Raw genomic sequence first — 22,392 nt, 5'->3', positions numbered from 1 at the left:
CTGAGACAAAATTAACATTTGGTCTATCATTTTACTGAGAGGAAAGCTTCATTGTGCAGGAGATCATATTATAATAGGCTACATGTGAGGACTACTGTCCTTTTCCAGTCACTATTCCAACTACTGGGTTAAGTTATATTCTGACATCCATACGGTGCCATTTGATCAATTGAAAGAGACCACTTCCAAAACACCACAAAGTGTTATGAATGCAGGTCTGTTATTGTCATCCATAAGGCCTGCACAAGTCTTGTAACCTGAATTGATGCTGCTGTGGTCTCGGCCACTCATCTCTGCCTTATCATGGAACCACACTGCATTTTGGAGCGTATTCCACAAGTTTAAGTCTATTCGCTCATTTTTCATGCGACTCACATCTCGCATGCAGCAATGATAAATACTGTAATAGCCTACAGTTCTCTTAAAATGTGTTTTAATAGAGGGCCTCCCGGGTGGCGCAGTGGTTAAGGGCGCTGTACTGCAGCGCCAGCTGTGCCACCAGAGACTCTGGGTTTGCGCCCAGGCTCTGTCGTAATTGGCCTAGTGTTGTCCGAGTTAGGGAGGGGTTGGCCGGTAGGGATGTCCTTGTCTCATCATGCACCAGCGACTCCTGTGGCGGGCCGGGCGCAGTGCGCGCTAACCAAGGTGTTGCCTCCGACACATTGGTACGGCTGGCTTCCGGGTTGGATGCGCGCTGTGTTAAGAAGCGGCTTGGTTGGGTTGTGTATTGGAGGACGCATGACTTTCAACCTTCGTCTCTCCCGAGCCTGTACGGGAGTTGTAGCGATGAGACAAGATAGTAGCTACTAAGCAATTGGATACCACGAAATTGGGGAGAAAAGGGTAAAAAAAAAAAGTGTTTTAATTATTGTGATAGGATCAGGTTTTACCGGTATGGGGTACCCCACTATTCTAGCTTACTTTCACTCCTGATTCTGACCAACTGCCTATGAGGGGAGTATACCTGGTATTTTTACAGTAAAACTATTCTATGATTTCAGTTGAATGAGAGGTATGCTTACTGGGTTTTGACTCTAAGTTATAACTCATTGATCCCTGTGGCCACGCGGGATAGAATTGAGAAGGGAAGTGAGTGGGAACTCACGTTGACGAGTATGGGCCTGAGTAGGCCGTGAAGCAGGGGGTTAAAGTTGAGGTAGGAGACCGGGGAGTCATCCACCCACTCTGGGTCCTGCTGTTTGAGCTTCAGGCCAATCCATGTCTTCTGGGGCTGCGCCGGCAACAGCGAGGTCACAAAGTCTGACCACAACAAACAGATAGGCGCAATTAGTCAACAACCGCTGGATAAGACGGACATTGAAGGGACATCAATCATTGGTCATCTCAGGAGAATGGAAGGCTGCCTATTGACAAACATGTTGAATAAAAAGACTCACCCTGTTCAACTTGGTCTGTGATAGTGAGTAGAGTTCCTTTCATCGACTGACAGTGCTCGTTGGCATGTTGAAAAGTCAGGTACAGAGGCTTGATCAACCCGTAGCACTGGAAAAAGCAACGACAACATTCAATAACAATGATTAGAAACTGGGTGGTTTAAGCCCTGAATGCTGATTGGCTGACAGCCATGGTATAGCAGACCGTAAACCACGGGTATGACAAAACATTTTTACTGCTCTAATTACATTGGTAACCAATTTATAATAGCAATAAGGCACCACGGGGCTGGTGGTATATGGCCAACATACCCCAGCTAAGGGCTGTATCCAGGCATTCTGCGTTGTGTCGTGCGTAAGAACAGCCCTTAGTCGTGGTATATTGGCCATATACCACACCCATTCTTGCTTACACAGAATGTACTTGTATGTAGACTAGATCAGAGGACGGATTCATTGTCATGGCTGGAATGGAACGAATGAAACAGTATCACAACTGGTTTCCATGTGTTTTATACCGCTCCATTCATTCCATTTCAGCCGTTACTGTATGTGTCCAGTGACACCAGCCTCCAGTGTGTGTGTGTACGACAGACTGACCTTGTCCCTGAAGCGCAAATAGTCGCTCTCACAGGGCAGACCATTGGGGTGAGGCTCTCCAGGGTGGGTCTCTATAGCTGTGGTATTGTGTCTCTCACACACGAATGGCAGCTTCAGCTCACAGCTGTACTCGTACTCTGGAGGGGCAGGAGTGTGTGTGTGTGTGACTGGAAGGTAACAACCCACTGGGCACACATTGGTTGAATCAACATTGTTTCATGTAAAGTGTTGTGTCCCATGAGATGAAATAAAAGACCCCAGAAATGGTCCATACACACAAAAAGCTTATTTCTCTAAAATGTTTACATCCCTGTTAGTGAGCATTTAAACTTTTGTTAGATAATCAATCCACCTGACAGGTGAGGCCTTTCAGGAAACTAATTAAACAGCACGATTATTACATAGGTGCACCTTGTGCTGGGGGCAATAAAAGGACACTAAAATGTGCAGTTTTATCACACAATACAATGCCACAGATGTTTTAACTTTTAAGGGGGTGTGCAATTGGCATGCTGATGGAAGAAATATCCACTAGAACTGTTGCACGATAATTAAATGCAAATTTCTCTACCATAAGCCGCATCCGTCGTTTTATAGAATTTGGAAGTACGTCCAACTGACCTCACAACCGCAGTATGGCGTCGTGTGGGCGAGCGGTTTGCTGGTGTCAGTGTTGTGTACAGAGTGACCCATGGTAGTGTGGGGTTATGGTATGGGCAGGAATAAGCTACGGACAACGAAGAGAAATAGTATTTTATCAATGGCAATGTGAACGCGAAGAGATACAGTGACGAGATCCTGAGACCTCGTGCCATTCATCCTCGCCCATCACCTCATGTTTCAGCATGATAATGCACTGCCCCATGTCATAAGAATCTGTACACAATTCCTGGAAGCTTATAATGTCCCAGTTCTTCCATGGTCTGCATACACACCAGACATGTCACCCATTGAGCATGTTTGAGATGCTCTGGATCGACGTGCACAACAGCGTGTTCCGGTTCCCGCCAATATCCAGCAACTTTGCACACCCATTGAAGAGGAGTGGGACAACATTCCACAGGCAACAGCCTGATCAACTCTACGCGAAGGAGATGTTGCGCTGCATGAGGCAAATGTTGGTCACACCAGATACTGACTTTTTTTTTTAAAGGTACAGTGCCTTGCAAAAGTATTCGGCCCCCTTGAACTTTGCGACCTATTGCCACATTTCAGGCTTCAAACAAAGATATAAAACTCTATTTTTTTGTGAAGAATCAACAACAAGTGGGACACAATCATGAAGTGGAACGACATTTATTGGATATTTCAAACTTTTTTAACAAATCAAAAACTGAAAAATTGGGCGTGCAAAATTATTCAGCCCCCTTAAGTTAATACTTTGTAGCGCCACCTTTTGCTGCGATTACAGCTGTAAGTCGCTTGGGGTATGTCTATCAGTTTTGCACATCGAGAGACTGAATTTTTTTCCCATTCCTCCTTGCAAAACAGCTCGAGTTCAGTGAGGTTGGATGGACCATCTTTACTGTCCCTGCTGAAGAAAAGCAGGCCCAAACCATGATGCTGCCACCACCAGTGGGGATGGTGTGTTCAGGGTGATGAGCTGTGTTGCTTTTACGCCAAACATAACGTTTTGCATTGTTGCCAAAAAGTTCCATTTTAGTTTCATCTGACCAGAGCACCTTCTTCCACATGTTTGGTGTGTCTCCCAGGTGGCTTGTGGCAAACTTTAAACAACACTTTTTATGGATATCTTTAAGAAATGGCTTTCTTCTTGCCACTCTTCCATAAAGGACAGATTTGTGCAATATACGACTGATTGTTGTCCTATGGACAGAGTCTCCCACCTCAGCTGTAGATCTCTGCAGTTCATCCAGAGTGATCATGGGCCTCTTGGCTGCATCTCTGATCAGTCTTCTCCTTGTATGAGCTGAAAGTTTAGAGGGACGGCCAGGTCTTGGTAGATTTGCAGTAGTCTGATACTCCTTCCATTTCAATATTATCACTTGCACAGTGCTCCTTGGGATGTTTAAAGCTTGGGAAATCTTTTTGTATCCAAATCCGGCTTTAAACTTCTTCACAACAGTATCTCGGACCTGCCTGGTGTGTTCCTTGTTCTTCATGATGCTCTCTGCGCTTTTAACGGACCTCTGAGACTATCACAGTGCAGGTGCATTTATACGGAGACTTGATTACAAACAGGTGGATTGTATTTATCATCATTAGTCATTTAGGTCAACATTGGATCATTCAGAGATCCTCACTGAACTTCTGGAGAGAGTTTGCTGCACTGAAAGTAAAGGGGCTAAATAATTTTGCATGCCCAATTTTTCATTTTTTGATTTGTTAAAGTTTGAAATATCCAATAAATGTCGTTCCACTTCATGATTGTGTCCCACTTGTTGTTGATTCTTCACAAAAAAATACAGTTTTATATCTTTGTTTGAAGCCTGAAATGTGGCAATAGGTCGCAAAGTTCAAGGGGGCCGAATACTTTTGCAAGGCACTGTATATGTGACCAACAGATGCATATTTGTATTCCCAGTCATGTGAAATCCATAGATTAGGGCCTAAATAATTTATTTAAATTGACTGATTTCAATATGAACTGTACTCAGTCAAATCTTTAAAATTGTTGCATGTTGCATATTTTTGTTAAGTATAAATACATGTATTTAAGCTGACTAACAGGTTGTTACAGCAATCTTATTGACATAATCATCAGAACTATGTATACATTACAATTTAGTTAAATTCCACATAGAAACATACAAAATATGTTTTAATCATATATTCAATATACAGTATATTGGGTGGTTGAAATTGTCGAATTTTAGATTTAATGAGACAAATTTTGATTTGACCTTGTTTCAATGTTGATAGTAAAATGGTGTTTGAACCAATGTCATTGTTTCAAAGTCAAGCCAAATAAAAAGATATTGAAATAAAATGTGAAGCTACAGTCCAATTACTTCTGCCTGAACAGTGACTCCTACTGGAATATGAGGGGCAAGTCAGTTAAGAACAAATTCTTATTTACAATGACGGCCTACCCCAGCCAAACGGAACTGGGCCAATTGTGCATCGCCCTATGGGACTTCCAATCACGGCCAGATGTGATGCAGCCTCTTGCATGGAGATGCAGTGTCTTAGACCGCTGCGCCACTCGGGAGCCCGAACGAGTCTACAATCCAGATGCCTACCTCTAAGTACCCTGCTTAAGCTTTGGAAACACAACACATTGAGACATTTAGAAGTAGTTACCATTAGCTCTATAAATACTATGATATTCATGACTTTTACCTTTTGATATGTTCTTGTATATGAAGGATGGTCGGTTGATTTCAAATTAAATCTACAAGTTAACTATTTGAAGTTTAATTTACTGCTATTCCTTAAGTTAGATTTTTGGTTGAGATCAATAATGAATTTGTAGACAAACTGGACTATGAATTGAGAACGCATCCAAATATCAACATTTGAAGGAGATCTTCTACTGGGATAGTATATATATGGCCTATCGTATATAATGAACAACATACAGTCAGCTCCAAAAGTATTGGGAGACTAACGCATTTTTTGTTGTTTTGGCTCTGTACTCCAGCAGTTTGGATTTGAAGTGATAAAGTCAGACTCTCAGCTTCAATTTGAGGGTATTTCCATCCATATCGGGTAAAACATTTAGAAATTACAGCACATAATACATAGTCCCGTCCCGTCCCCCATTTTAGGGGACCAAAGTATTGAGAGAAATTTGCTTATGTGTATTAAAGTAGTAAAAAGTGAAGTATTTGGTCCCATATTCATTGCATGCAATGACAACATCAAGCTTGTGACTCTACAAATTGGTTGGATGCACTTCCTGTTTGTTTTAGATTTGTGTCAGATTATTTTGTGCCCAACAAAATGTATAGTAACTAATATATTGAGTCATTTTGGAGTCACTTGTACTGTAAATAAGAATATAATATGTTTCCAAACACTTCTACATTAATGTGGCTGCTACCATGATTACAGATAATCCTAAATTAATCGTGAATAAAGATGAGTGTAAAAGTATCATGACCCCCCAAAAAAAAATGCGAACCTCCCCCGTTATTGTAATGGTGAGAGGTTAACATGTCTTGAAATTAGATTGATGTAACAACCTGTTAGTCAGGTTAAGTACATTTATTTAAGTTTCCCCCTAATTTCAATGTTTACAACACTGTTTGAAATCAGATGAAAACAGTACTGGTTGATTACTTCTTCAAATCCAATGTATTTTCCACGTTGATTCCACGTCATAATACGGTGAACAACGTCGATTCAACCAGTGTGTGCTCAGTGGGAAGTGTCCTAGTAACCAACAGCCTACATTATAATCCTTTCTGCATGATTCTAAAGGAAACACCTTGATTTCAACTACTCTTTGTACTGTAGTTACGTTTTCATTCACCTGGGAAGATGTTCTTGTCACTGATGGTTGTACACCTGCCCAGGAACGCAGCACGGTAGTAGTGCATATGGGAAAACCTAGAGGACAAGAGTAGAAAGTCATTCACTTTATTCTAACCAACACACACAATAACATCACTTATATTTGACTTGAATATTGATCACAAGACACGTTTTGGAGGCAGTGCTTGAGAACGTGTGTTGCTGCGTGACCCTGTCGGGGGGTGGTTGTTGGTTGGTGAGGTGTGACCTGCCACGTGACTGCGTGACTGTGTGACTCACCTCATGGGGAAGTAGTGTCCAGTGTCTCTTACATCCACCCACCAGCTCTGCTTCCCTGCTGGCATCTGCCCAATCAGGTCACAAGTCAATGAATAAATAAACACACAAGGACAAAACAAAGCCACTCCCTGCTGCTCTCTCACACACATAGCGCTCTCTCTCGCTCTCTCTCTCTCTCTTTCCTGATCAATGTTGCCTTCATTTTATTAGGATAATTCAGTGGCCACCTTCTTCCTCTCCCGTTCCTGCTCTATATCTATTACAATCAGGGTTGACATACAAGCCTTAAAGCTGAAATCTGCATGAGAGCAAACAGCGCCCAGCACGTCATTGTTTTCGTTCCGTTGATGAAACGGAGGAGTGGAAAATCCAGCATCGTGGTAAAATAATAATAATAATAATAATAATGTAGTTCCATCATTTGTTTAAAAAGACGACCTGCAGTTCTGTTGTAGGTGCAATGAAGTCAGCGGAAAACTGTGTTCGTTGTCGGAAGGAACTTCTTTGTTGTTGTAATATTGGAAACAAACGTGGCAGTTACACCATTATGGATTCCAGCTGTTTCTTATACTAACTAGGTTTATACCGTACAGTAAGTCTGGTTTGTTCACCACGGTACTGTAATTGCACTATACTGTACCTGTGGCAGATTACTGTGGATCTGTATGGCTGCGTTGGAGCTTTGTGGTGCTGCCAGCTTGCTGCCGTTGCTGTTGCAGTACAAACTAGCCTCCTCGTATGGCAGCTTTGGTTCCGTCACAAACCAGAACTCGTTACCGTCAATGAATATGGATGTCTCATGGTGCCCACCTGCAACAGATCAATATTATTATTATTCTCAAATCCTATTTTTAGTACTCAATATATAAAAAACCTCAGCTCATACTTCATAACTGATGACTTAACATTCATTGGTGTATAATTTCATCAGAAAAAGTCAAGAGATATTTCCAAACCTATATGTCAACACCACTTACCAGGATTGTACCACACTGGGTTCTCGGGACTTTTTCCTATTCCAGAATGAACAAACAGTTATTTTCAACTATGATGATGCAAGAATGAAAGTGTAAAGGTCACCAAACATTTCCCCAAACTCTGATTCCTAAACGGTTCAATGTGGGTCTAGCAGACACGACACAAGAGACACTTTTGAGTTGAAACTAAGGAGGCGCTAGGACACGTTCACAATCACACGGCCTGTATGTGTGTATAGTTACCACGGGGGATCTGGCAGACCCACTCCAGCCTGGCGTCACAGTGAGTGTGTGTATAGTTACCACGGGGGATCTGGCAGACCCACTCCAGCCTGGCGTCACAGTGAGTGTGTGTGTGGTTACCGCGGGGGATCTGGCAGACCCACTCCAGCCTGGCGTCACAGTGAGTGTGTGTATAGTTACCACGGGGATCTGGCAGACCCACTCCAGCCTGGCGTCACAGTGAGTGTGTGTATAGTTACCACGGGGGATCTGGCAGACCCACTCCAGCCTGGCGTCACAGTGAGTGTGTGTATAGTTACCACGGGGATCTGGCAGACCCACTCCAGCCTGGCGTCACAGTGAGTGTGTGTGTAGTGTGTGTCCAGTTACCAGTGTGTGTATAGGGGATCTGGCAGACCCACTCCAGCCTGGCGTCACAGTGAGTGTGTGTGTAGTTACCACGGGGGATCTGGCAGACCCACTCCAGCCTGGCGTCACAGTGAGTGTGTGTATAGTTACCACGGGGATCTGGCAGACCCACTCCAGCCTGGCGTCACAGTGAGTGTGTGTATAGTTACCACGGGGATCTGGCAGACCCACTCCAGCCTGGCGTCACAGTGAGTGTGTGTATAGTTACCACGGGGGATCTGGCAGACCCACTCCAGCCTGGCGTCACAGTGAGTGTGTGTATAGTTACCACGGGGGATCTGGCAGACCCACTCCAGCCTGGCGTCACAGTGAGTGTGTGTGTATAGTTACCACGTCACAGGGGATCTGGCGCAGACCCATCTCCAGCCTGGCGTCACAGTGAGTGTGTGTATAGTTACCACGGGGATCTGGCAGACCCACTCCAGCCTGGCGTCACAGTGAGTGTGTGTATAGTTACCACGGGGATCTGGCAGACCCACTCCAGCCTGGCGTCACAGTGAGTGTGTGTATAGTTACCACGGGGATCTGGCAGACCCACTCCAGCCGGGGGGCGTCACAGTGAGTGAGTGTGTATAGTTACCACGGGGATCTGGCAGACCCACTCCAGCCTGGCGTCACAGTGAGTGTGTGTATAGTTACCACGGGGATCTGGCAGACCCACTCCAGCCTGGCGTCACAGTGAGTGTGTGTATAGTTACCACGGGGATCTGGCAGACCCACTCCAGCCTGGCGTCACAGTGAGTGTGTGTATAGTTACCACAGCCTGGCGGGGATCTGGCAGACCCACTCCAGCCTGGCGTCACAGTGAGTGTGTGTATAGTTACCACAGTGAGGGGATCTGGCAGACCCACTCCAGCCTGGCGTCACAGTGAGTGTGTGTATAGTTACCACGGGGGATCTGGCAGACCCACTCCAGCCTGGCGTCACAGTGAGTGTGTGTGTGGTTACCACGGGGATCTGGCAGACCCACTCCAGCCTGGCGTCACAGTGAGTGTGTGTGTATAGTTACCACGGGGATCTGGCAGACCCACTCCAGCCTGGCGTCACAGTGAGTGTGTGTGTGAGTGTGTGTATAGTTACCACGGGGATCTGGCAGACCCACTCCAGCCTGGCGTCCAGCCACAGTGACCCACTCCAGTCACAGTGTGTGTGGTTCCAGCCTGGCGTCACAGTGAGTGTGTGTATAGGGGGATCTGGCAGACCCACTCCAGCCTGGCGTCACAGTGAGCCTGGCGTGTGTGTGGTTACCACGGGGATCTGGCAGACCCACTCCAGCCTGGCGTCACAGTGAGTGTGTATAGTTACCACGGGGGATCTGGCAGACCCACTCCAGCCTGGCGTCACAGTGAGTGTGTGTGTGGTTACCGCGGGGGATCTGGCAGACCCACTCCAGCCTGGCGTCACAGTGAGTGTGTGTGTGGTTACCACGGGGGATCTGGCAGACCCACTCCAGCCTGGCGTCACAGTGAGTGTGTGTGTGGTTACCGCGGGGGATCTGGCAGACCCACTCCAGCCTGGCGTCACAGTGAGTGTGTGTGTGGTTACCGCGGGGGATCTGGCAGACCCACTCCAGCCTGGCGTCACAGTGAGTGTGTGTGTGGTTACCGCGGGGATCTGGCAGACCCACTCCAGCCTGGCGTCACAGTGAGTTACCACGGGGGTGTGTGTGTGGTTACCGCGGGGGATCTGGCAGACCCACTCCAGCCTGGCGTCACAGTGAGTGTGTGTGTGGTTACAGTGAGTGTGTGGGGGATCTGGCAGACCCACTCCAGCCTGGCGTCACAGTGAGTGTGTGTGTGGTTACCGCGGGGGATCTGGCAGACCCACTCCAGCCTGGCGTCACAGTGAGTGTGTGTATAGTTACCACGGGGGATCTGGCAGATCCACTCCAGCCTGGCGTCACAGTGAGTGTGTGTGTATAGTTACCGCGGGGGATCTGGCAGACCCACTCCAGCCTGGCGTCACAGTGAGTGTGTGTGTGGTTACCGCGGGGGATCTGGCAGATCCACTCCAGCCTGGCGTCACAGTGAGTGTGTGTGTGTGTGCGTGCGTGCGTGCGGTTACCGCGGGGGATCTGGCAGATCCACTCCAGCCTGGCGTCACAGTGAGTGTGTGTGTGTGTGTGTGGTTACCGCGGGGGATCTGGCAGACCCACTCCAGCCTGGCGTCACAGTGGAATGGGGTGGCGTAGAACGGCAGAGGAGGGAATTCATGCATCAGGAAGACAAATAAACTCCTAAAGGTTCCTTTCAGTGTCTGTCAAAGAGAAAGAGAGAGAGTGAGAGAGAGACGACAAGCCATGATGCATGCTGGTATTTCAACATCGGCATGAGATATGACATTATAACCGTAGACAGGTACAGTGGGGCAAAAAAGTTTAGTCAGCCACCAATTGTGCAAGTTCTCCCACTTAAAAAGATAAGAGGCCTGTAATTTTCGTCATAGGTACACTTCAACTATGACAGAAAATGAGAAGGAAAAAGATCCAGAAAATCACATTGTAGGATTTTTAATGAATTAATTTGCAAATTATGGTGGAAAATAAGTATTTGGTCAATAACAAAAGTTTCTCAATACTTGGTTATATACCCTTTGTTGGCAATGACAGAGGTCAAACGTTTTCTGTAAGTCTTCACAAGGTTCACACACTGTTGCTGGTATTTTGGCCCATTCCTCCATGCAGATCTCCTCTAGAGCAGTGATGTTTTGGGGCTGTTGCTGGGCAACACAGACTTTCAACTCCCTCCAAAGATGTTCTATGGGGTTGAGATCTGGAGACTGGCTAGGCCACTCCAGGACCTTGAAATGCTTCTTACGAAGCCACTCCATTGCCCGGGCGGTGTGTTTGGGATCATTGTCATGCTGAAAGAACCAGCCACGTTTCATCTTCAATGCCCTTGCTGATGGAAGGAGGTTTTCACTCAAAATCTCACGATCAGTTGTCCTGGTCCCTTTGCAGAAAAATAACCCCAAAGCATGTTTCCACCCCCATGCTTCACAGTAGGTATGGTGTTCTTTGGATGCAACTCAGCATTCTTTGTCCTCCAAACACGACAAGTTGAGTTTACCAAAAAGTTATATTTTGGTTTCATATGACCATATGACATTCTCCCAATCTTCTTCTGGATCATCCAAATGCTCTCTAGCAAACTTCAGACGGGCCTGGACATGTACTGGCTTAAGCAGGGGGACACGTCTGGCACTGCAGGATTTGAGTTACTGATGGTAGGCTTTGTTACTTTGGTCCCAGCTCTCAGCAGGTCATTCACTAGGTCCCCCGTGTGGTTCTGGGATTTTTGCTCACCGTTCTTGTGATCATTTTGACCCCAAGGGGTGAGATCTTACGTGCAGCCCCAGATCGAGGGAGATTATCAGTGGTCTTGTTTGTCTTCCATTTCCTAATAATTGCTCCCACAGTTGATTTCTTCAAACCAAGCTGATTACCTATTGCAGATTCAGTCTTCCCAGCCTGGTGCAGGTCTACAATTTTGTTTCTGGTGTCCTTTGACAGCTCTTTGGTCTTGGCCATAGTGGAGTTTGGTGTGTGACTGTTTGAGGTTGTGGACAGGTGTCTTTTATACTGATAACAAGTTCAAACAGGTGCCATTAATACAGGTAACGAGTGGAGGACAGAGGAGCCTCTTAAAGAAGAAGTTACAGGTCTGTGAGAGCCAGAAATCTTGCTTGTTTGTAGGTGACCAAATACTTATTTTCCACCATAATTTGCAAATAAATTCATTAAAAATCCTACAATGTGATTTTCTGGATTTTTCCCCCTCATTTTGTCTGTCATAGTTGAAGAGTACCTATGATGAAAATTACAGGCCTCATATTTTTAAGTGGGAGAACTTGCAGAATTGGTGGCTGACTAAATACTTTTTTGCCCCACTGTATTTATCACCAAAATGTTTCTGTACCCTGGGGGAAGTGCCTTTATAGACAGTACAACTCCTGGCCCTGATGATAACGCCTGACAGATTGTAACGGCGGGGCAAGAGCTGTAGCCACTTCACAGGTAGGGAGAGGGAGCTCGAAAATGGAGCACGTGAGGTAGGAAGAAGCTGACGGGTTTAAGTAGTGACATCTGCCATAACCACCACACCAGCAGACTGTTATGCAGTGTTGAGGCTGTATTCCAGCATCTGAACCTACCCACCTTAAAGGCTGTGCAGCCCCGGTTGTACTCGTCATCCTCGTGGAACTCTTGGGGGAAAATGGCCATGGACACCTTCGGATGAATCACGACATGTATATTATAATAATGGTTACTTATTATAGTCTCTCTACGGGAGTTACACACAGAGGTACGATGTGTTTTCCTCTACTCACAGGCCTGTTGTCGCTCCACTCCCAGGAACCAGCAGCTGGGTTTCTCCTGTTCAGCCCCACCCAGAAGAACCGGTCATCGCTGGGACAGACAGGACACAAACACTGTTAACAAACATCTAATTCTCACTTCTTTTTTTATTGTGGTTTATTATAATTTTGTGGGCTCAAAAGGCAGTGTTTAAACAATCATCCAATGTCTTAAGTATATTATTGCTAGTGATTTAACCTTCCCCCTGCAGAGCATTGCAGGACAGGGTGTGTCCTGGTGTGAACCATACTTGCTACTATTGACAGGAGTCAGCTTACATTAGCATAAAGATGATGAGACCATGTGAATTTGAAAACACAGATGTGTATGGTAACTGTGGTGGGTGTTGTGGAGCAGGTTGAGACCTTCAAGTTCCTTGGTATCCACATCACCAACAAACTAGAATGGTCCAAACACACTAAGACAGTCATGAAGAGGGCACGACAAAGCCTACTCAGGAAACTAAAAAGATTTGGCATGGGTCCTGAGATCCTCCAAAGGTTCTACAACTGCAACATCGAGAGCATGGTTGCATCACTGCCTGGTATGGCAACTGCTCGGCCTCCGACCGCAAGGCACTACGGAGGGTAGTGCGTACGGCCCAGAACATCACTGGGGCTAAGCTACCTGCCATCCAGGACCTCTACACCAGGCAGTGTTAGAGGAAGGCCCTAAAAATTGTCAAAGACCTCAGCCACCCCAGTCATAGACTGTTCTCTCTACTACCGCATGGCAAGCGGTACCGGAGTGGCAAGTCAAGGACAAAAAAGCTTCTCAACAGTTTTTACCCCCAAGCCATGAGACTCATGAACAGATAATAAAATGGCTACCCGGACTATTTGCATTGTGTGCCCCCTCCCAACCCCTCTTTTTACGCTGCTGCTACTCTCTGTTTATAATAAATGCATAGTCACTTTAACCATATGTACATACAACCTCAATCAGCCAGACTAACCTGTTCCTGTATGTAGCCTCGTTACTGTTATAGCCTCGCTACTGATATTTTTCACTGTCTCTTAACTGTTGTTTTATTTCTTTACCTACTTATTGTTCACCTAATACCTTTTTTGCACTGTTGGTTAGAGCCTGTAAGTAAGCATTTCACTGTAAGGTCTACTACACCTGTTGTATTCAGCATTTCACTGTAAGGTCTACACCTGTTGTATTCAGCATTTCACTGTAAGGTCTACTATACCTGTTGTATTCAGCATTTCACTGTAACACCTGTTGTATTCAGCATTTCACTGTAACACCTGTTGTATTCAGCATTTCACTGTAATGTCTACTACACCTGTTGTATTCAGCATTTCACTGTAAGATCTCTACACCTGTTGTATTCAGCATTTCACTGTAAGGTCTACTACACCTGTTGTATTCAGCATTTCACTGTAAGGTCTACTACACCTGTTGTATTCAGCATTTCACTGTAAGGTCTACTACACCTGTTGTATTCAGCATTTCACTGTAAGGTCTACTACACCTGTTGTATTCAGCATTTCACTGTAAGGTCTACTACACCTGTTGTATTCAGCATTTCACTGTAAGGTCTACTACACCTGTTGTATTCAGCATTTCACTGTAAGGTCTACTACACCTGTTGTATTCAGCATTTCACTGTAAGGTCTACTACACCTGTTGTATTCGGCGCACGTGACAAATAAACTTTGATTTGATTTGTTGGTGTCCGTTACAGTGGTGGGAACTAGACCAGTGTGTAAGCTCTGATCTATGAGAGAAATGGCAGTGTGGTGTGTATGTGTTTTACTGTATAAAGCTGGCATTAAGTTGCTGTTGTTGGAATGTGGTTATGAACATGCCTACATAATTCACATTGTTTAGTTGAGGTGACTAGACCAGTCTGACTACTGTGGCTGAGTTAGTGTTACCGCTGAGTTTGTGTTTTATCACAGTGTGTGCGTGGGTGTGAGTATATGCGCGAGTGGTGTGTGCAGCGTGTGTGTGGGTGCAAGGGCCCCTACCTGATGGAGTCTCTCATGACATAGTTCAGGGCTCCCATCTCCTGTGGGTGGTTGAAGCTGGGTAGATGGGCCCCCAGGGCCTCACAGAACCTCTCTGCCTCCTCCCAGGACCGCTTACGACTCAGCCTCTCCTCGTGGAACACCTGGCACGGCATTGCCACGGTTACCAATACTAACACATTAACACCCTACGGTAATGTTGTTATAACACACTAACATACCGCAATCGGGTCACCATGAGACCTCAATATGCAACGACACAGTAACTTAAACCAACAAGGTCACTAAGGCGCAGCGAGGGGACATATGCTGCGTCATTCATTTCAAGGACACACACAGGCCTACACACACCTTGTAGCAGTAGGAAATGCCAGGCCTGGATGTCCATCCATCAGGACAGGGGAGGTTAGGGTCAGGCTCAGGCTCTAGGGGCTGTGGAGCGGCGATGTCTCTCTTACAGATGGAGCCAGCTTTAAACATGGTGCAGTTCTTTACCACCCATTTACCCAGAGGCTTGGCTGTGGACATCACTGCACAGCCCCCTGCTAGGGCTGAAACACACAGGTAAGTAACTCGCATACACACATATGTAACACACACAGACACACACGTAACTCACGCACACCCATCAAGCGTTTCTCTCCATTTCGCATCACTGAAACCCCAACGGGGTTAAACCCTTAAACCCAAATACAGAATACTTCAGTCTGGACTAACCTGGTTCAAACCAGCCCCAGTTGGTGTATGCGACATTGGTTCCCGAGCCATCCTGAGCGACCCACTGGTACTCCCCTGTAGTCTTTATGTCCTGGAGGCCTGTCCAGAAATACTGTCTCTTTACGTTGATCTCTTCCACAAGGAGTCTATTGATGAAGGCCTGCTCGAACCTGTGGAGAACACATTGAAGAACGATTGGATCTGCGTCCCAAATGGCACCATATTCCCTATGTAGTGCACTACTTTTGACCTTACACCTGTACAAGAGGGAACAAGACAATTAGCGAGACCACGCCGAGTGTGGAGAGTTCATGTGGAATGCTGTTGGGTTTTGGCACCCTGCCAAGGCAATTTCTCAGAAACACAGTGTTTAATTTACAGTGACTGGAAATTAAAGAGTTAAATGGAAGAATGAAAGAGACAACAAGGAATGGCTGTACCTGTTGTTTATGGTGAGGTCACACCTGTCCTTGAACGACACTTCTTTAGAGTCCACTTTGTAGCACGAGTTCCCATGTCTCCTCCAGTCCTTCAGGAAGGGGAAGAGATGTAAACCGAACGAATAAACAAAATAAATAATCATTGAACTGTTCCTCTAGAGCTAGATGCTCTTTGTTGTTTGTCCCCAGAAACAAATACAAAATGAGCAAATGAAACAAATGAAATCCATCAAAAGAGCTCAACAAACTCCACAAGGTACTGTCACGATCTTCCTCCTCTTCATCTGAAGAGGAGAGGCGAGAAGGATCAGAGGACCAAAATGCGGCGTTCATGATGAATGTTTAATTAAAGAAAGAACTGAACACTGAATACAAAAACAATAGACAAATAAAGACCGTGAAGCTGTCATAAGGACTGTGCTGACACAAGCAACTAACATAGACAATCACCCACAAACAAACAGTGCAACCCAGGCTACCTAAGTATGATTCTCAATCAGAGACAACTAATGACACCTGCCTCTGATTGAGAACCATACTAGGCCGAAACATAGAAATCCCCAAATCATAGAAAAACAAACATAGACTGCCCACCCCAACTCACGCCCTGACCATACTAAATAATGACAAAACAAAGGAAATAAAAGGTCAGAACGTGACAGGTACAGCGTGTCCTGGGAAGAGGAGGTTGGGGCTGGGGAACAATGCTTACCCCTTCAGGAGGGCATCCTGCCGTAGAGGACTCGTTCACCTCTCCTTTCTTCTGACACATGAAAGGCAGCTTCTGGTCACAGCTCCTAACCCTCCAGCCATGAGACTGGAAACAGAAAAAGGAGATAAAGGCATGGATCTAGAGATACCGTACATAAACTTCCTAAAAATGCCCAACATATAAGGTCCGCTATGAGTACAATGTCATGTTGATGCTATTAAGTGACCAATGGGACCTGCTGTCTATTTCTTAGCAAATTGTTAAAACATATCCATAAGTAGCCAAGCCACGGTCTGTTGTAGGCTAAACCATTTCGCCAATTATCACACACACACACACACACCCACAAACACGACACACACACCTCTCCGGAATAGGAGACGCAGCCAGAGTCTCCTGAGGGTTGGATAGGATGATTTCTGTCCCAGTAGGTGAAGGAGACTGGTGTCTCATCAGCCCAGCTAAGGATGGCTGGGTTCCCCGTCCCCATCAGACCGATCCACACGTCCAACACAACATCTGACAGGAGGCCACCACAACATAACATTCCCTTTAACGACTGTACAGCAGCTTGATCATTGATTGATTGATTCTGATGATCGAACATAATAGTTGAAGTCGGAAGTCTAAATACACTTAGGTTGGAGTCATTAAAACTCGTTTTTCAACCACTCCACAAATGTTTTGTTAACAAACTATAGTTTTGGCAAGTTGGTTAGGACATCTACTTTGTGTATGACACAAGTCATTTTTCCAACAATTGTTTACAGACAGATTGTTTCACTTATTATTCACTGTATCACAATTCAAGTGTGTCAGAAGTTCATACACTAAGTTGACTGTGCCTTTAAACAGCTTGGAAAATAATGGAATGGCTTTAGAAGCATCTGATTGGCTAATTGACATCATTTGAGTCAATTGGAGGTGTACCTGTGGATGTATTTTAAGGCCTACCTTCAAACTCAGTGCCTCTTAGCTTGACATTATGGGGAAATCAAAATAAATCTGCCAAGACCTCAGAAACAAAAATTGTAGACCTCCACAAGTCTGGCTCATCCTTGGGAGCAATTTCCAAATGCCTGAAGGTACCACGTTCATCTGTACAAACAATAGTACTCAAGTATAAACACCATGGGACCACACAGCCCTCGTACGGCTCAGGAAGGAGATGTGTTCTGTCTCCTAGAGATGAACATACTTTGGTGAGAAAAGTGCAAATCAATCCCAGAACAACAGCAAAGGACCTTGTGAAGATGCTGGAGGAAACGGGTACAAAAGTATCTATATCCACAGTAAAACGAGTCCTATATCGACATAACCTGAAAGGCCGCTCAGCAAGGAAGAAGCCACTGCTCCAAAACCGCCATAAAAAAGCCAGACTACGGTTTGCAACTGCACATGGGGACAAAGATCTTACAAATGTCCTCTGGTCTGATGAAACAAAAATAGAACTGCTTGGCCATAATGACCATCGTTATGTTTGGAGGGAAAAAGGGGGAGGCTTACAATCCGAAAAACACCATCCAAACCGTGAAGCACAGGGGTGGCAGCAGCATTTTGTGGGGGTGGTTTGCTGCAGGAGGGATTGGTGCACTTCACAAAATAGATGGCATCATGAGGGAGGACAATTATGTGGATATATTGAAGCAACATCTCAAGACATCAGTCAGGAAGTTAAAGTTTGGTTGCAAATGGGTCTTCCCAATGGACAATGACCCCAAGCATACTTCCAAAGTTGTGGCAAAATGGCTTAAGGACAACAAAGTCAAGGTATTGGAGTGGCCATCACAAAGTCCTGACCTCAATCCTATAGAAAATGTGTGGGCAGAACTGAAAAAGCGTGTGCAAGCAAGGAGGCCTACAAACCTGACTCAGTTACCCCAGCTCTGTCAGGAGTAATGGGCCAAAATTCACCCAACTTATTGTGGGAAGCTTGTGTAAGGCTACTTGACACGTTTGACCCAAGTTAAACAATTTAAAGGCAATGCTACCAAATACTAATTGAGTGTATGTAAACTTCTGACCGGCTGGGAATGTGATGAAAGAAATAAAAGATGAAATAAATCATTCTCTCGACTATTATTCTGACATGTCACATTCTTAAAATAAAGTGGTGATCCTAACTGACCTAAGACAGGGCAGTTTTACTAGGATTAAATGTCAGGAACTGTGAAAAACTGAGTTTAAATGTATTTTGCTAAGGTGCATGTAAACGTCTGACTTCAACTGTACATAAAACAGCCAAAGCCTCTCACAGAAGATAACAGAGCATTTCAACTAAGTATCTCTGACCAATGGCATGTCTTCCCCACACAGCACAACCGAACCGATGTTATCTAACAGTATTCCACTGTAAAATGCTTTAGATACCTAATGATAAGCACTATAATGCCTTACCTTGAATCATGACTGATACCTATCACTAGAAGTCTCTAACCATGCCTCAGGGCAATACAATGCCATACACGACAATTGTGGTTGGTTTCTCTGAGCATGCAGTGTACCTGCATGGAACTGAGTGCTGATCATCTCCATGCTGTCCAGGCTGTGTAGACTGACCAGGCCTCCTCCGATTGTCTTACAGTAATTCTCGGCCTGAGCAAACATCTTCGGTTCATCCTTCACCAGCTTGTAACAGAACATGTTCCAAGGGGCCCAGCCCTCGTCACATATGGTGGATTTATACACCAAAGGCTCTGCAGAGGAAAAACAAGATCAAGAAAAGATAGATAGAAATAATATTGTGTGAGTTAAAAGGCTAGGATGGCCTGACATGTAAATCAAACATTTGAGCACTTGGAAGGGCACGCCAAAGACAACAAAAAAAACAGTGTGAAAAATACACGAGTTGAGATGCAAAGCTAGGATGGTCTTAAAATGTAGTGTTTCAGCACCTTGGTAAAGCGCTACATAAATCCCTTTGGCAGAGGACAGAAATACAGTATAGCTATCTAGTTGGAGGATAAAAGAGTAAGACCTTCCCTATTAATGTGATAAACTGGTTGACTCTTACCTGTTGCTACCGACTGGGTGACGTTGACGTTTTTCTTACAGATGTAGGGAAGTTTTTTATCGCAGACCTCACTCTCGTAGTAGTTTTTCGAATTCATGAATCCACAGTCTGACTCCCTTAGGATCGATGTGTGTGGCATTGCTACACACACACGCACGCACACACACATACACACACACTCACACTCTTAGTTGAGCTTTCCTAAGGAACAAGGAAATCAGTAGTTATTTCTGTTTGTTTATCAAAGTTAGCAGGCTTGCTCATTGATCCTGCTTTGTCACTGCTCCTCGGTTCTGAGGGTGAACATTAAGGCAACCCATAGAGGGTCAAAGGGCTCTGAGTAAGGACAGTGACGTCATCACCACTCTGACAGAGCAGTCCAGTCCCAAATGGCAGCCTATTCCCATATACAGTGCACTCGTTTTACTAGGCCACATGCTAATGGCTATATACAGAGGCCCATTCAGGCAAGTTGACTTGTTATTCAAGCTCGTTCACGACAATCCTCAAGCACACACACTGCCTGTCCCTGTGCAGTGCTGCGTCCAGTCACAATGACCCTGCCTGCCTTCTCACAACACAACACTGGCCTCTTTGTTTCCCTGGTGGCATTGTGACACAGGCTGGAGAATGAGATGGGTGCCAGGCAGTAGGGTGGTATGATTGTGGCATACCTGTACCAACCAATGCTTCTGCCATGGCTGTATCGTTGTACTATAAATAGTTGTAACCTAGTTGTGACATTGCTATAGCCATATATGTACCATAAGTTGTACTACGGTTATTACATAGTTGTACCACAGTCGTACAAAGTACCATGCTAAAGCAGTGCGTCTGTGTGTCTGCATGTGTTGCGTCCTCACCGTTGTCCCAGCGCACGTCGTTGAGGGGTGAGCCGTCTGACCACTGCCAGCCCTGAGACGTGTCCAGCTGGTGTAGGCCGATCCACATCCTGTCTGGCCGGCTGTTATGGGCCACGTCCACTTCAGTCCACACAGAACAGAGACGAGACCAGATTAGAGAAGCTAAATCTAGCTACAAAGTAGATGACAGAATCTTCATTTTTACAGCCCTTATGGGCATATATCATATCGGCAATTAGTCAATAAAAAAATAGCCATGTTTTACCCCCTCTTAACGGTCAGGGAAATAGGTTCCATATGTCTTATAAACTGTGTTGATAATAGTGTAATAATGATGGATGGTAATGGCCAAGTATTTCCAAGTATTGTAGTCCCAATTACTTCGAAGTAAGTAGTATGTGCCAAGTGGGTCCAATCTTTGCAGTACATGATTCATGTTACTGTTCCTGTAATGCAGGTTTGGGATGTTTGTTTTGTATGAATGTGGCCATAGACAGCCACTATAGCGGAAGGCAGTCTTACAGATGGGGAAGGCTTGGTCCTCTGAGCTGGAGACGCTGAGCAGATCAGCTCCCTGGCTGCGACAAGAGTCCAGCGCTTCCTGCCATGTCACCGCGACCTGGGACACAAACTCATAACAGGGTCCCCCCTCGGGGCCATTGAACAGGGCCTCGCAGCCTTCCTCTGTGAGAGAGATCAGAGAGGGGATTCAGCATTGTGGTAGTATGTGTGTGTATGTCAGGGGGTTGTGTGCATATCCAGCAGTGCCTCTGAACAAGTTGCTTTGCTACAGCATTTCTCAACTAGCATCCAACAGACAAATGTATCGTTACATATTTCAGGAAAAAGTATTGTTAAATATATGCCAAGTAAAAACAGTGTCTGAACTCCACACATGTATTTCTAAACTGAGTCCCTCACAGAGGACTGACGTCGTCAGACACTGGAAAATGTCATCCGTCCAAAAAAGACTTATATCACACCAAACATGCCACAGTGAAAGGATCGAAGGACTTTGTGAGGTCAGAGCAGTCTCGCCTTGCTAATCTGGGGCATTCAAAGATGGTGGAAGTAAGCCGTCTGTCTCAAAAGACTAGGTTCGGAGCAGAGTTGGGGTCAAGTCAATTGTAATTCCAGTCAATTGCACGAAAATGATTTGCACTTCTATGGACAAATTCCACATCCTTAATTCAACTGAGGGGAACTGAGATAGAATTGAGCCCAATCTTGACTCAAAGATCTTTCTATGTCCTTCTCTTAAAGGGAAACTCCAGCAAGAGTATTAGACTACTTAAAGGAAAACCCCATCCAAAAACGATCTTCTGGTATTTGTTTCATTAGTCCGTTGATATATATAATCCCAAAATGTTTTGTATGTCAGCAATCGGGCAACTGAATTTGATTGCTGTCAGAAAGTTACAACTGACCTATGAAACAAATACCAAAAGATAGTTTTTGGACGGGGTCCTTTAAAACCTGTTGGGGATAGGGCTGTCTACTGCCCCCGCTGGAGTAATTGCGTGCCCATAGTAAACATAATTTTTTTTTGTCAAAAGTTGCTAATATATGCAAATAAAAAATATTATTGAATAGAAAACACTCTTAAAGCTTCTAAAACCGTTTAAATTATGTCTGTATGTAAAGCAGAACTCTCAGGGCAGTCATTCTCCCAAACTCTCTCTTGTCATCAGAAAAGTTGGCCCAACTTTGACGTCATCGCCCCCACCCTTCCCAAGCACTTACAGGTCTGGGAACAGTCTTTCTGTCTTCAGCGCGATCTCAGCTTTCAATGGGGCTTCTCATTGTGAGAATCGCGCGCTCACGAGAGTTTTGGCGGGCCGAAACCTTTCGGTCACGCGAAAAAACAGTTCACTTTTATGCGCGCTCTGCTCCGGTCCTGTCTTTTTTCCAAGATCGATTATACAATGCATGCGTTTCTGTTCGTCCTCACGATTGCTGTACACCTTTAT

At 45.2% G+C, this 22,392-nt stretch overlaps 1 protein-coding gene across 2 annotated transcripts in view; it reads right to left on the bottom strand.

Moving 5' to 3' along the window:
* Positions 1–22,392, bottom strand: part of LOC118370223 (lymphocyte antigen 75-like) — a 38,539-nt gene that overhangs the window by 10,174 nt on the left and 5,973 nt on the right. For both annotated transcript variants that reach the window (XM_052499196.1, XM_052499195.1), the window contains exons 4-23: positions 20,945–21,106; positions 20,423–20,542; positions 19,560–19,700; positions 19,051–19,242; positions 16,911–17,065; positions 16,547–16,651; positions 15,835–15,923; positions 15,395–15,564; positions 15,029–15,228; positions 14,678–14,820; positions 12,671–12,749; positions 12,498–12,569; positions 10,474–10,597; positions 7,691–7,726; positions 7,354–7,523; positions 6,714–6,778; positions 6,433–6,509; positions 1,995–2,131; positions 1,398–1,503; positions 1,106–1,260 (exon numbers count right to left, since the gene is read on the bottom strand). In XM_052499196.1, coding sequence (XP_052355156.1) covers positions 1,106–1,260; positions 1,398–1,503; positions 1,995–2,131; positions 6,433–6,509; positions 6,714–6,778; positions 7,354–7,523; positions 7,691–7,726; positions 10,474–10,597; positions 12,498–12,569; positions 12,671–12,749; positions 14,678–14,820; positions 15,029–15,228; positions 15,395–15,564; positions 15,835–15,923; positions 16,547–16,651; positions 16,911–17,065; positions 19,051–19,242; positions 19,560–19,700; positions 20,423–20,542; positions 20,945–21,106 — 2,498 coding nt within the window. The remainder of the gene's footprint in view (positions 1–1,105; positions 1,261–1,397; positions 1,504–1,994; positions 2,132–6,432; positions 6,510–6,713; positions 6,779–7,353; positions 7,524–7,690; positions 7,727–10,473; positions 10,598–12,497; positions 12,570–12,670; positions 12,750–14,677; positions 14,821–15,028; positions 15,229–15,394; positions 15,565–15,834; positions 15,924–16,546; positions 16,652–16,910; positions 17,066–19,050; positions 19,243–19,559; positions 19,701–20,422; positions 20,543–20,944; positions 21,107–22,392) is intronic.

Source organism: Oncorhynchus keta, chromosome 37 (assembly GCF_023373465.1).
Source record: "Oncorhynchus keta strain PuntledgeMale-10-30-2019 chromosome 37, Oket_V2, whole genome shotgun sequence".
In the NCBI taxonomy this organism is placed as follows: domain Eukaryota; kingdom Metazoa; phylum Chordata; class Actinopteri; order Salmoniformes; family Salmonidae; genus Oncorhynchus; species Oncorhynchus keta.
Note: the sequence above shows the minus strand (reverse complement) of the source record. Positions and strands in the feature narration are given on the sequence as shown.